Here is a 14,314-nt window from a genome sequence, read left to right as displayed (position 1 = left end):
TAAAATGGCTTGGGAGGGGATAGGAGTGGAATAAAGAAGATGAGAAAGGTTTGCAGGAACCCCGGTGGCAAGATATGTTTGCACACCTTAGTGTGGCAGAATACATGCAATTAAAAGCAAAGTGAAATTTCAATATGAGTTCTTGAAATGAAAAATTCATGCTCCTTTCAAAGCATCATGCACCTTTTTCATTTAGACAAGTGGAATGTTTCTTGAAATTATACAACCAAATTTATCAAAGAATAAATTCTATCACTCACTATGGGCTCGTCAAGCCCGTGTTCTCCCTTGAACATATCTTGCTTACTTCTCTCTCTCTCTTTTTTTTTTTTTAACTTGTCTCTTTCCACTGTGGAGAAACCAGTGTTCCCTCTTGGACATGTACTTTTCCATTCTTTCCCCTCACATCTTTCTAAATAAGTGTCAATAAAAACTTTCTTGCTTCACCACAAAAATTTAAAAAAGAAAAAGAATCTATCACTTATTATAAATTTGTGCCTAAGTTTTCCTTTTCATGTGAAGTCTTCTATAGTTTGTTCCTTTGCTTTATACTTAGCGCCTTAGCTATAGCTGGCAATATAATAAAGTGAACTATATTTTAATTTAAAAAGGGATTGGGGAGTTAGCTTAAATGGTCACAGCACATGCCATACATGTTCGAGGTCTCAAGTTAGATTCCTGGCACTGCTTCCTCCACCCCACCCCTGGCTACCCCCAGAATCACCAGGTAGCTTTCACCAGGGCCCCCAAGAGCTGCCCCCTTAAAAGTTAAGTAATATTAATATTGTTCAAGAAGTTCTTGGGATTTTTCTAGGAGACATACTATTGAGAATGCTTCAAAGACCAGCCACCATCACTCTTCACCCTGTTAAAACTAAGGACCTCATGATCCTAGGGTAAAGACATCACTTTGCCATATAATTTTAGAACCTATAATCTCAAAGAAATAGGTTCCTTATCTGACATTACGCAAAACAACTATTCAAAATGATTAGTCTTCAAACACCAGCTCCCAAAGATTTGGGATAAAACAAGTTATAAAACTGGTAATATGTTGACAACAAGAAAAGAGAATTTTTGTTAATGCCTACATTCATTGTATTTCATAATCTGTACTATTATATCCGTTCTCAGCTCAGGACATAACCAACAGTGAGAGGTGGCATATGAAGTGGTAAGAAGAATTCAGTGATGAACTATAACTTGAGGTATCATAGGTGCTGAAAAGTCGATATATTTACATGGAACATCCAATCCCACCAGGAACTTATAGAAAGAACATCTTGATTAAAATGCACAGTATGGAAAAAAGGAACAAGTCACCTATTAAGTAAAGTCTATAGGTTAAAAGGATAAAAAATAGGCAACAATTCCATTTTCAGTGATACAACTGTTCTAAGTCAGGTTGGCAGGGATGATAGTGCATCATCACATAATCTACCCATATATGGAACAATAGTTTCAGAATAAGAGCAACAGCATTAGAATTGACATTTTAGTTTAACTGGGAGATATTAGAAAACCACAAGGCATTTGACTAAGTAGAGGACCACATCTTGCTCTAAGAGGTGGATTAATAAGGTTTGCCCAGAAGACAGACCTGTATTTGGTCACTGAAATGGTGCAGAAGGAAGAGGAAGGGTGAAGGAAAGAGCTCTGTTAGTAATTTGGCCAAAAGACAGTCTAGATTACAACTGTAGGTCTAGACGTGTACTTTTGTTAAGTACTCCTATTTATTGTGGACAAGTTTTACTGATTACTTTTGCAACATTTAAGCTTTCAGATGTCCTCAGGTGACAATGTATGACAAAAAGTAGAACTAGTGAATTAACCCAATCTGCATATGTCTCTGCTATGAATAACAGAAAAGGAGCGTCTTTGACATAAACTTGTAGAATTATACCTGAGTCATAAAATATAAGCCTTGTTTCTGCAGCTGGCAACAGAGGGACAGAAGGACTTGTGGAAGAAGAGGCTATTACAGGTCACATTGGATTTTGCTAGTTGGTGTGTGTGAGTCTCTGGTTGCATGTAGGAACACAGTGTAGTTACTTCATTAGCACTTGGCCTCCTTGCTAACATTTTACTAGTATGGATTGGATAATAAATTCTCTTAGAAGCTGACATTTTTTTACTGGGTTGCTTTGTCTCATTTTCACTTGAACATTACAGGCAATGCAGTATTTTAATTGTAACCATGCCAATATCTTTATCTAGAGGCCTTGCTGCCATCTCATTGCCAAGAACGGCTGGATTAAATTTTTTCCATCCAGATTGAGTTGGTGTTATATGTTCCCATTTACCAAAGACTTGCATAGTTTTGATACCTTGAAATGATAAATATTCATGGTAAATAAAGAAGCATGACATATTATCTTAATAAAACAATGGATGTTTAATTCTGTAGGTAACAGAACCTAGAAGGACACGTCAGACATTACTGCGTGTAATTGTGTATGACTATGTTCTCTGCTTCTTGTTTTATCCCCCATTTTCTATTGTGCATGTTAACTTCTAAAAACATTTTCTAAAAAACAAACTTTAAAAACCCAGTTTTAAAAAAGAAAATAGAAAACCATAAATCACTTGAACAGCCAGCTCACGGAGAGTCTCAAATTCTTCCCATGGACCCAGAGCCACACACTCTAGATATCCCTTAAATGGACAGTTCCAGGTCAGTGTTAGCCAGTTGGTCACACATTGTTCATAAAAATATGATTTGCTAATATAACCATTCTCTCTCTCTACCCCAAAAAAACAGTAGAGAGCCTCAGTCAGCCCTCCCTGTTATAAGTCTTCCCTCTAAGTTCCAGTTATGCACTTGAGAGAATGTCACAGTCTAAGAAAAGAAAGTAACAATAATGTCTAAGCAATTCTCAGCCTCTCAAAAGGGAAAACAAAACTTGGGAGGAAGAAACCTAACTTACCTGAAAGTCAGATTACGTGAGAAAAAGTGCTTGATGTTTATTTATTTGTTTGGCTTTGGGGTTTGTGCCATACTTGGGAATCCTCAGGGTTATTCCTGGCTCTGCTCATGGGATCATTTCTTGCTCTGGGGACCATGTGTGGTCACACCAGGTTGGGTGTGTGCTAGACACATGCCTTACCCACTGTACTATCTCTTCAATCCCTGATATTTAGCTATTACCTAAACCTTGGAATATAGGGAATACCTATATTCCAAGACGTAATACAGATTGAGTCTTCCTTATTTTAAATCTTAAGTAGCTACTTTGGATTCACATAAGGTAAGTAACAGTTCCTGGGAAGTCTGGGTGTAAAGCGGAGAGGAAGGAAGCCATGGTGAAGTATTAGGGAAATTTGCCCCTAACTCTGTGACATCACTAGTCTGTATGAACCCTAGCACTGAGGATGATGCAGACACACATCCAAATATTGCCTGGAGCTTGCCTTACCCATGAGGTGTACTCCTTCATTTGGTGCTGGTTGCTATGGGAACCGCCGGCATGACCCCTCCAGAAGCAATCCTGACAGAGCTGGTAATTGTGACACTGCTGGCATCGGTAGCGAAATCCCATCATGCTTTCGCTGTGGCAGTAGGAACACTCAACTGGATGGAAAACTGACGTGAGGGAGGGTTGTAAATGGAAATAAGAAAACAAAGTATGAGCCAGAATATAGAAAAATCCGACCTAGCTGCAAATGCACTTTTCTGCTGGGTGTCATGGTTTCAGATCAATTTCAGAAGGGAAGCTTTATGGGGATGCCTGAAATCCCATGACATTTGTCAAGCATGTAGAAGACATGAAAAAGGACAGAGGACAGGTATTCTTAAAGAAGAAACCTTTATGACTCTGTTTGCTCTATTCCCATCTCTTACCCTGTAAGAACATAATGACCAAAACTGAATCTTTTTTGTAAAATGACTCTCTGTCTCAGGAAACCAGCGGCATTCACTGGAATACTCAGAAGCACAATGGATAAGCACACAACAGTTCAATAGGCAAACAACAAGCTGTAGAGTAAGAGTATTAAGCTACATATGAAAAAAAAAGGATTGCTAATGAGTTTCTGCTAGCGCCAGAGCTTCCAGCTAACGATTTTTTCATTCCTGTGAAAAAAGTGGATTGGCCCTAAAGACATGTATAAGGGATCCAAATACAGTTCTATACTAGTAGATAGTTCAAAGGATATGCAACTTCTTTATTTTTTTAAATAAGGAATCTGAATTAGAAAGCAGGAATGTAAAACGTTTGATATCCAAAGCCAGCCAATGATTAAATCTAAGTAATTATCAAATTACTATGAGCTGAAGATATTAAAAAACAATTGTTGTTAATAAATGTTTCTGATAAAGTTGTCTTCTGGCTCATCAGTCAAGAAAAATAAGGTAATAATTTTAAAAAGATAAGGAATTAATTGTAGGCACAAAACCATAACTAGCTCTGGATGCGCTGTTACCCTTTTATGTCTCAGGAAAGTCTCAGGAAAGGTTGGGGGTGGGGGTTGGCACTTCAGTCTAGGAACAACTGTTTTGGGACGGGGTCTAAGACACTGATCTTCATTGGGAAACACAGAGAGAAAGAATAAAATGGGAACTTCGTGACTGGAAAATGACTAGCCTGTGAGCAGAGCCACGAAGGCATCCTGCATGGTCCAGAACTTGGCTGCTTTCTTGGCTTCTGAAAATTAGTATAAAAATTGTTTATCATTGGTAGTGATTACAGGGATGCTAGCAGGTTTGTTCTTTAAATGTTCTTAAGCAAAGGAAAAAAGGGGAAAAATGCTTTTAAGCACAAGAGGAGAAATGGATAACTTCTAGTTAAAAGAGATTATAAAGACTAGTGCTTATAATTCTAAGCGGAAACTAAAATTAAGCTACCTTTAGCCCCAATGAATATTTAAGAACAAATGTAAAGAAGTTAAGCTTCTAGTAAGAGATGCAGCATAAATCATTTTCTAGCTAAGTTTTAAGAAATATCAGGCTAAATTAAATAATAAGAAAATCTAAAATTAAGTGGAGATACTGAATTGCTCCACGCTTAAATTTCCTAAGACCTTGTTCTGAACTCTGTTTTATATTTAATTTAAGTATGCCAATGGCAATTTCTTCCATTCCAGAAATCTGGCTTTTATTTTAAAAGCATGTTATAAGACTTTCATTAATCTTATCTTTTACAGAATTGCATCCAGTACAAGCTAAGGATCTGGAGCATTTCATTAAAATCCAGCCAGGTTCTATCACCTCATTCTTTCCTATGTCCTCTTACCATACCCCATGTGCCTAAGAGGGAATAGTCAATACCATATATTCCATTATCAGAAATTCAGACAGAAAATACTTATTAAGAAATATCACATTCCTACTGAGATCCTTCTGTTGTACTAAGCTATAGTTACCCCTGACTTGTATCTGAGACATACAGAATGGAATTCAGCGAGTCTGATTTACTCTTGATTTTGCAGAGTGCCTCTAAATAACCAGAGAGACTCAGGACTAAACCAAACTCAGGACTAATAATAGACTTCCCGAAAATAGTGACCTTGGCTTATAAACTATAGACTTTATGGCTTGATCCAAATAACATCATTGGGAGCAAGATTGGTCTTTGCTCAGTAGTAACTACTTACCATTTTCTACATTGGCCAGTCGATGGAGAAGGGGCAGCCAAACCAGACACTGTGGGGGAGGATCTGACATGAGCGTGTCCAGGAAACCATTTAACGTCACTTTTTTCTACAATAATAAACACATAAAAAACAGACATATTTACATCAAAGAAGACTCTTAAATCAACCCATGTTGGAAATATGTGGGACTTAAGAACACGGTATTCAGTTAACTTCTAATATATGAAGAAGTAAACTTGGAAACTTGATCCTGTTTCATATGGAAACAAAGAGAACTGGATGATCTCCAAGGTAGCGGAGTACGTTTCAGTACCAAGGAGAAAAACCAATTCTCAGAGCAGCACTTTCATTGATTGATTGATATTTAGTCAGTTTAGAGATTTTATTTTAAAGTGTCTAACTTTATCTCATTTTTACTTTAGGTTCATAGAAAAGTGTCCTTCCTTCCTTCCTTCCTTCCTTCCTTCCTTCCTTCCTTCCTTCCTTCCTTCCTTCCTTCCTTCCTTCCTTCCTTCCTTCCTTCCTTCCTTCCTTCCTTCTAGATTCTTCATTTTTTTTAATTGAATCACAGTGATAAACACATTTACAAAGCTGTTCATGATCAGATTTCAGTCATGTAATGTTCCAACACCTGTCCCTTCACCAGTGTAATTTTTTCATTACCGACGATCCCCATTTCTTTCCTGCCTTCGCCCCGCCCTTGCCCCAAGCCTGCTACTATGGCAGGCACTTTTCTTCTCCCCCCCCCCCCTCTCTCTCTCTCTCTCTCTCATGCATACATTTCAGGCCTTATGAGAGCCATCTTTCTGATATTTTCCCCAAATATTTATTTTGAACTAACAATCTTACTTGCAAACTTATCCCTAAGTTGTTGAAATTTATTTCTAAATAATATTTTGTTTCAGAAAATTCACAAGCAAATATGTCTTCAACTTCTGTATCTTAATGTTCAGGCTGTCTTTACACTCCTTTATTTTATTGAATTATCGTGAGATACACAGTTACAAAGCAGTTAATGGTTGGTCTTTAGTCATACAATGTTCCAACACACATCCATCTACCAGTGTATATTTCGCATCACATATGTCCCCAGTCTCCCTCCTGCCATGAAAAAAATTAGGAAGAGACATTTCCACAAATGCTTCCTCAAGAGTGTGATGCATTGCATTATACCCCCGCTATCAATATTCTAAATTTGTAGACTCACTTGCAAACGTTCTCAATGTCCCACCATTTTTGGGCTAATGTAAATAATTTTACTCTGCAGGATTCGGAGGGAAACCCAGTAGTAGGGCATGATTCTTCTCTGCTCACATGGAATATTCTAAATTATTCCTTTTTTCAAAATTCTCTATTTTCCTTTTTGTGTTTCCTCTCATGTACCTACTTCTGTATCCTTCTATCCTGGTCTTGTCTGATATGAAATAAAAAAAGAAATTCCTTTTTATCTGTTTCTTTAAAAAATGAGCAAAGTAGAAAGTTGCTTCCATACAAGGTATTTTAATAATATTAATGACAAAAGTTATATTTTATATAAAAATAAGTATTTTCTGTAAAATGTGGAATATCAAGGCAGATGGGATGCTTAACTTTTTAAGATAAAACAGTTCTGAAGTGCTATATGGCTTTTATAGGTCTATACCTTACACTAGTCCTTGTAAATCACAGACACTTATTTTGGTACTCATTAATTAATCTTATTTTTTATCAACAAATAATCACAATTTTAGACTTTTCTCAGAGTAGCAACTTTTTGTAAATTGAGATGTTATTAGAAATACTTATTATGTAAGTTATGAGTAAAGAGCAAGCATTTTTTGCAATTTTTTAGTGTTTGGGTCACACTTGGTGATGCTCATGGCTTACTCCTGGCTCCTTGCTCCTGGTAGGTCTGGAAGACTATGGGATGCTAGGAATCAAACCCAGATTGGCAGCATGCAAGGCAAGTGGCCAGTTCTATATACTATCTATATACTCCATCCTAAGAATAAGCATTTTTTGGGGATTGGACTATACTTGGCTGTGTTCAGGACATATGGCTCTGTGCCCAGTGATCACTTCTGGAGGCTCAGAGAATCATATGGGGTGCCAGAGATCAAAACTCGATCAGTTGGATACAAAGCAAATAGCTTACCTGCTATCCTATCTCTATGGCCCTGAAATAAATAGTTCATACTTTTCCAATCAAGTGATTCCAACAATTTTGGAATTTCATAATTAAATCTGCAGTTAGTCTTTTTTATAGAAGTCAAAGGTAAAATCTTATTATTTATATTTGTACTGCCTCTCTTTATATTACGAGTATTCCTTTCCATTTTTAATTTTCATCAGACTAGCTAAAAATCACTCCTAGAAATTTCAAAAATGTTATTATGATTTTCAAATCACGAATCATGAAATCCCCGTTAATCATCGATTTCTTGAGCAGGCTCAGTAACCTCTCCATTCGTCCTTTCCCTGAGATCTTAGAAGTCTCTCTTGGCTCGGCCCTCCCACTGGAGGCACTTTCAGGGTCTGAGGAATGAGATCCAGCTTGTTACTGGATTTAGCATATGAATACACCACGGGAAGCTTGCAAGGCTGTCCCATGTGGGCAGGAAACTCTCAGAAGCTTGCCAGTTTCTCCCAGAGGGAGAAGTAGGCTACAAGATATCTTGTGGCTGGTTGGTGGCTGCGTGCTTCTGGGAGCTTGCTTTTAAGTCTCTGGATATTGGCCGTTGATGGAATTACACACACCTGGGTTCCTCTGCTGGTACCTTCATGCGTGAGGCCTGTCCAAACGTGTGGAGAGGGGCCTCGAGCATGGCTGTAACTAGGTTCCGGTGGTCTTCAGCCACCGGGAGCTCTGCTCAGGGTGGGGAGGGAAGCTGGAGCCCATCCCCTCTGAGGGGCCCTGGGGAAGACAGCCAGGCATGAGGGCAAGAGACTCTCTGCTCTTATATAAAATCATAATATTACGTTTAATATATAAAAATTTCTCCTCATTGATACTATATCAAAGATGATATAGTAGACCAGTTTAAAGGATACTTTGAAAGGAATTTTGAGCAATGGCAACATCATATACAATTCTTTCAAAATAACTGACCCGATGAAGTTAACAGAGTCCTTGTATTCTAGTAATTTTGAAAGAGAAATATCTGGAGACATCAGAATCTGCTAACATTTTTACAATAAACTATCTAATATCTAAGAATTCAGCAAAAATTAGAATTGTTTTTGTTTCTCTGTAGAGTATATCCATATAACATGTAGTTATGATTTTTTTGGATGAGATTATTTGTACACTTGTAGTTATAAGCAGACTTATAACTTGTAGTTATTAGCATACTGAAGTCAAAGATCAAAGATCAGACAACACGCGCTGCTCTCACTAGTAATGAACATTTATATTTTTAAAAATGAATTGTTTCTCTCATTAGTTCATAGGTAATTGCAAGGTATAAATTAAACTTATTCCTTTGTGAGTTATAAAGCACTCTGAAAATATAAAGAGCCATGAGAATCCCATGCAAATGCTGTAAAACAGTGTGGTTACAAATATTAGGTTAGTAGATTTTGTTTTGAAATAATTGATACTATTTTAAGTTCATTTTAGTAAAAACCTCATTGACTTTTTTTTTTCAATTTTTTCTTTTTGGGTCACACCCGGCAATGCACAAGTGTGTGGCATTGCACTCAGGCGTTACTCCTGGCAGTACTCAGGGGACCATATGGGATGGTCGAACCCAGGAATCAAACCCGGGTCGGCTGCGTGCAAGGCAAACACCCTACCTGCTGTGCTATCACTCCAGCCCCTGATTCTTAAATAAAGTTTACTAGAGTAAGCATTTGTGTAGCATCTTTAATAGGACAAAGATACTACCTTACTTTAAAAATAAAAAAGATAACTTAGAGAGGAGACTTGAAACTTTTTGTGAATTTTTTTTTAAGAAAGTAAAATTTGGGGAGCTGGAGCGATAGCACAGCGGGTAGGGCGTTTGCCTTGCACGCGGCCGACACGGGTTCGATCCCCAGCATCCCATATGGTCCCCTGAGCACCGCCAGGAGTAACTCCTGAGTGCAAAGCCAGGAGTAACCCCTGTGCATCGCCGGGTGAGACCCAAAAATCGAAAAAAAAAAAAAAAAGAAAGCAAAATTTGGGCAAGAAAAAAAGAGTTGGCAGGAAATGGAAAGAACTTACCAGACAGCATTTTTTATAAAGAACAAATAACACTGGTCAAGAGAGAAAGGAGATACACAACTAGAGCTAGAGCTAGAGAAATGGATATAAAATATTGACATGGAGGGGTGAAGAGACTGACAGAGACGGAGAGGACTTTTGGGGTCTCAAATGCACTCGTAGGAGAGGGAGCTTGCTTGATCCTGTAGGGGGCGCAATGAAAGCTGTAAGCAGGAAAGTGGCATAGCCATAGAGGCAAGGTCAGAGGTTTTATTTCTCCCTGAGCGTTTTTATTCTAGTGTGGGAAATGCATTTTGAGGATATCATAACATCTATTTTTTTGTGATGAAGTTTTGAAGGAGCTGGGAATTCAATAAACCAAACAACCTATAAACTTAGAGACAAAACTAGAGATGGGGCGATCAAATTTGGAGCCTAATACAAGGATAGACAGTAAGTAATAGGAAGGAAAAGAAATCTGAAAAAGTTTCAGAGGTAAAATCAAAATCAACAAGACTTAATGATTGATGGGAAGCTTTGGGTAAAGAAGTTGGATTGAAAGAGGCTCAAATGAATGGATTCATTTTGATGTCACTAAATCTCTAGGGAAATTAAGAGAGTAATGTTCTGTGGTTTTAAGGCAGAGATAAGGCATTGAGGCGAGCCTGGGGGGCGGGGAGAAAGAAAGGGTAATAAAGTCTCCTCTGGGTGAGATGCTATGGGAATAGAGGTAGCACTGAACACATTAAATCATTCTTTCCCTTATGCTTTATGTGGCTTCATTTAATGTTCTACATAAATTCATGACCCGCAGGAGCACTATGACCACCCATGGCACTTTTGGTCTCTCCTAGATCACGAGTAAACAGACTGATGAATCTTATTGGCTGGACAGGGATCATTTTATGAAAATAAAAGACAGAACCCCTCGAGAGATCCTTCTGAGAACATAATTTGGATTTTTAAAATTGTGAACAATTTGTAGATGTGTAAAGTATAACTGTATCATGCAGGGATAGCTCATCAAGCTCATGTGTCAATCATGGGTGGTTTGGGGAGCTGTATCTGTTACATTCTGGACTTTGTAGATCAGATGTAGCACACAGTCAGATTCAGTCCTGCCTCCTTTGCTAATCACTGTTGACACTTGGTGCTGGGTCAGATTTGTATTTCATGTGAGACTATGTGGCAATTTGTCCCTTCACACAGTGCAGCAATTATAACAATGGTGATGATGATGATGATGATTGATGATGATGATGATGATGATGATGATTAAGAGGGCATAAGATTATTATAACAGTTCAACCAGAAAATGGAAGTACAGAACTACAGATACAGTATTGTGCCTGACTGGTGGTGAATAAACATGCCATTATATGAACACTAATATTATTACTTATTAATGCTACTAAAATTGTTGTCTGGGTGTAGCTTAGTTGCTGGCTCTGAGGTTATTTGTAGGAAAACGGAAGGTACAGGACAGTGCATCAGGAGAATTTTCTAAGCAATGCTGTGGTGTAACATATGGAAGGAAAGTGACTGCTTTTGAGAGATGCTTCCTTCCACGTGGCTTCTCCCCTACCTGCTGAGAGAAACAGGATCTAGCTGACTGTTCTGTGTAACCAAATGAGGGACCTTCAAAAACTGCTGTGGGTAATTTAAGGACTTCTCGCAGGAATTGATCATATCGCCCATAAACCATCACTCCACTGGAGTCAGAGATCATTGAGAAAATATCTGTAGAGAGAAAAGGGAAAGATATATAGTCATTGCATAAACATTACTCACTATTTTAGATAGTTCAACAAATAGCTCTGCAAATAACACAAAGTTACAGAATAAGTATATTATTTTTGTGAAAGAATCAAGGCTAATTTTTATGTTGAAATACTCCCAGCATGGTGTTTTCTCTGGGTGTTTTTGCAGACAATTACAGAAGATGGTATTAATCAGTAACTTGAGTAAAATTAGCATTTTTTTAATAAAGGAGAACATCATATATTTTTCTGAGAACAATTATCAACACACATGCAACTCACGGAGAGGAATTTTTCTAAGTGTGAGAAATAGTCTGCTATTATTTAAAAACAATGAAAAATTTAGTACAAAATAAAATATGCTATTTATATCATCACTAACACTTTTTTTTTAGTATAAAAGTTTATTGGATAATACAAGAGAAAGAAAAAGGAACTCCTCATGTAGGAAGGAACTTAGTACAGGATTAAGTCCTATCACTAACATTTCTGGGTTTTGGTTTAAGATACTGGAAAATGAAAGACGGTGGTGATAAGAATGTCATAAAAACACTTGATTAAATTTCCACAGAAGCAGAAAAATTTCTAGAAACCATAATGCATCTGTAGAAGGAGCTGATTTGCAGGGAAGGTTCTTTTGACTGATACAGAGAAGAGGAAGCCTGACCTTATGGATGATCAATGAAGTAAAGTCAGGATTTCAGATTATTCTTAGAGACTGTGGGTGTCACTGAACCTCTAATCTCCAGATTCTGCCACTATGTGTACTTTATGAATATTGATGTCATAATTTCCTAGGGAATTTATAATTCCTCTGTGAAAATCACTTTTAGAACTTTGGGCTTCACTATTTAGTCCCCATGCTAGATTGTAGCCAGACCAGCTTAGCTGCACTTAGCTGTACTTCTGTACATTCAATGTGCTGCCTTGTTCATTTGAGGCTTAATTTTCAAGGTCAAAATGTAATCTGGGGATATTGTTTTTACACTGCAGCCAAATGTGAAGAATATTACAGGCCTTTATTGGATTACTCTTTAAGAATGTGAATTGGGGGGCTGGAGCAATAGCACAGCGGGTAGGACGTTTGCCTTGCACGTGGCCGACCCGGGTTCGATTCCCAGCATCCCATATGGTCCCCTGAGCACCGCCGGGAGTGATTCCTGAGTGCAGAGCCAGGAGTAACCCCTGTGCATCGCCAGGTGTGACCCCCCAAAAAAAAGCAAAAAAAAAAAAAGAATGTGAATTGGCTTGTATTTTTTTTCAAATACTTCAGTTACAAAGAATTTATGCTCTGCTTCAGTTTATTCATTATTAGGCTATAGACATTTTATCAGAAGAGCAAAATCAATGTTGTTCTCATGCATCGTCACAATGTTCACTTAGTAAACTTTTTCTCATATTTTATTATAAATAGTCAAAATATTAAGTTGTTAACAGCAGATGAAAAATCAGTAACAGCAAAAAATTACTATATAATTTCAAAAATATATCCTTAAGTTTTCCAGTTGTAGAAGACTAATGAATGCTTTGCTGCAAGCACAATGTCACTGTCATTGTCATCCCGTTGCTCATCGATTTGTTGGATCGGGCACCAGTAACGTCTCTCATTGTGAGACTTATTGTTACTGTTTTTGGCATATCGAATACGCCACGGGTAGCTTGCCAGGCTCTCCAAGAGGGGCAGAGGAATCAAACACAGGTCGGCCGCGTGAAAGGTGAACACCCTACCGCTGTGCTATCGCTCTAGCCCTGAAATGTTAGTTGTTTTTACTATAATTATTTGCTATTAATTTCATTGCACGGCAGAGCCTGGCAAGCTCCCCATGGCATATTCGATATGCCAAAAAACAGTAACAATGATGGGTCTCATTCCCCTGACCCTGAAAGAGCCTCCAATGTGGCACCATTGGGAAAAATGAGTAAAGAGAGGCTGCTAAAATCTCAGGGCTAGGACAAATGGAGACGTTACTGGCACCTGCTCCAGCAAATCGATGAACAACAGGATGACAGTGACAGTGATACAGTGATACAGTGATTTATTTCAAATCATATTTCTAGTCACTTATATGTTTAGGTGCTGCCTTCCTTGTGAAATGGTCTATATAGTTTCAAATCCTATTTTAAAATACCTTTGCATTTCCTAGAGTACCATATGGTGATAAACACTTTGCAAGAATTTATATTCTGTGGGCTGGAGCAATAGTGCAGCGGGTAGGGTATTTTCCTGGTTGACCCTGGTTCGATCCATGGCATCACCTGTGCTAACCAGGGGTGATCCCTGAGTGCAGAGCCAGGAATGAGCCATGAGCATCGCTGTGTGTCACCCCCAAACCAAAAATGAAACAAAACAAAAACACACAAAAAAATTTATATTGTCATTCATTGGTTCCTTCAATTAAAACGAACTTAGATTACACGATCTTATGTGTACTCATGTTTCATAATCAATATTCATAAAAATCAGGGAATTTTTCTTGTCCTTTGTGAGGTCCCAGTCTATTGATCATGATAGCAGACACACATACATCATGTTTACATAGGACATATGCCACAATGCAGTGGTGTGAATATGGGAACCATGGAGTGTACAGGACGCAGCAGATCAGAGGGTTCCCAGAGGAAGATTAGGTCAGAAATTTCTTTCCACAGCTGGCTTCTAGGCCAAGTATAAAGGAAAATGTGGGGAGAGGTTGGTCAGAAATTAGGAACAGATCAGGACATACACAGACATGGAGATAAACCCCAGACTGATGCACTCAAGAGTTTTTAACTGGTTCCCTGTGCCAGGGACCTCGGGTGC

General features: G+C 38.2%; 1 protein-coding gene across 4 annotated transcripts in view; it reads right to left on the bottom strand.

The window, feature by feature from the left end:
- The window catches only part of DTNA (dystrobrevin alpha), a 367,610-nt gene that overhangs the window by 64,453 nt on the left and 288,843 nt on the right, over positions 1-14,314 (bottom strand). For all 4 annotated transcript variants that reach the window (XM_004606060.2, XM_055128332.1, XM_055128333.1 and 1 more), the window contains 3 exons: positions 11,340-11,494; positions 5,593-5,698; positions 3,417-3,583 (listed from right to left, as the gene is read on the bottom strand). In XM_004606060.2, coding sequence (XP_004606117.2) covers positions 3,417-3,583; positions 5,593-5,698; positions 11,340-11,494 — 428 coding nt within the window. The remainder of the gene's footprint in view (positions 1-3,416; positions 3,584-5,592; positions 5,699-11,339; positions 11,495-14,314) is intronic.

Source organism: Sorex araneus, chromosome 2 (genome assembly GCF_027595985.1).
Source record: "Sorex araneus isolate mSorAra2 chromosome 2, mSorAra2.pri, whole genome shotgun sequence".
NCBI lineage: Eukaryota > Metazoa > Chordata > Mammalia > Eulipotyphla > Soricidae > Sorex > Sorex araneus.
This window is presented reverse-complemented; position numbering and strand designations above follow the sequence as displayed.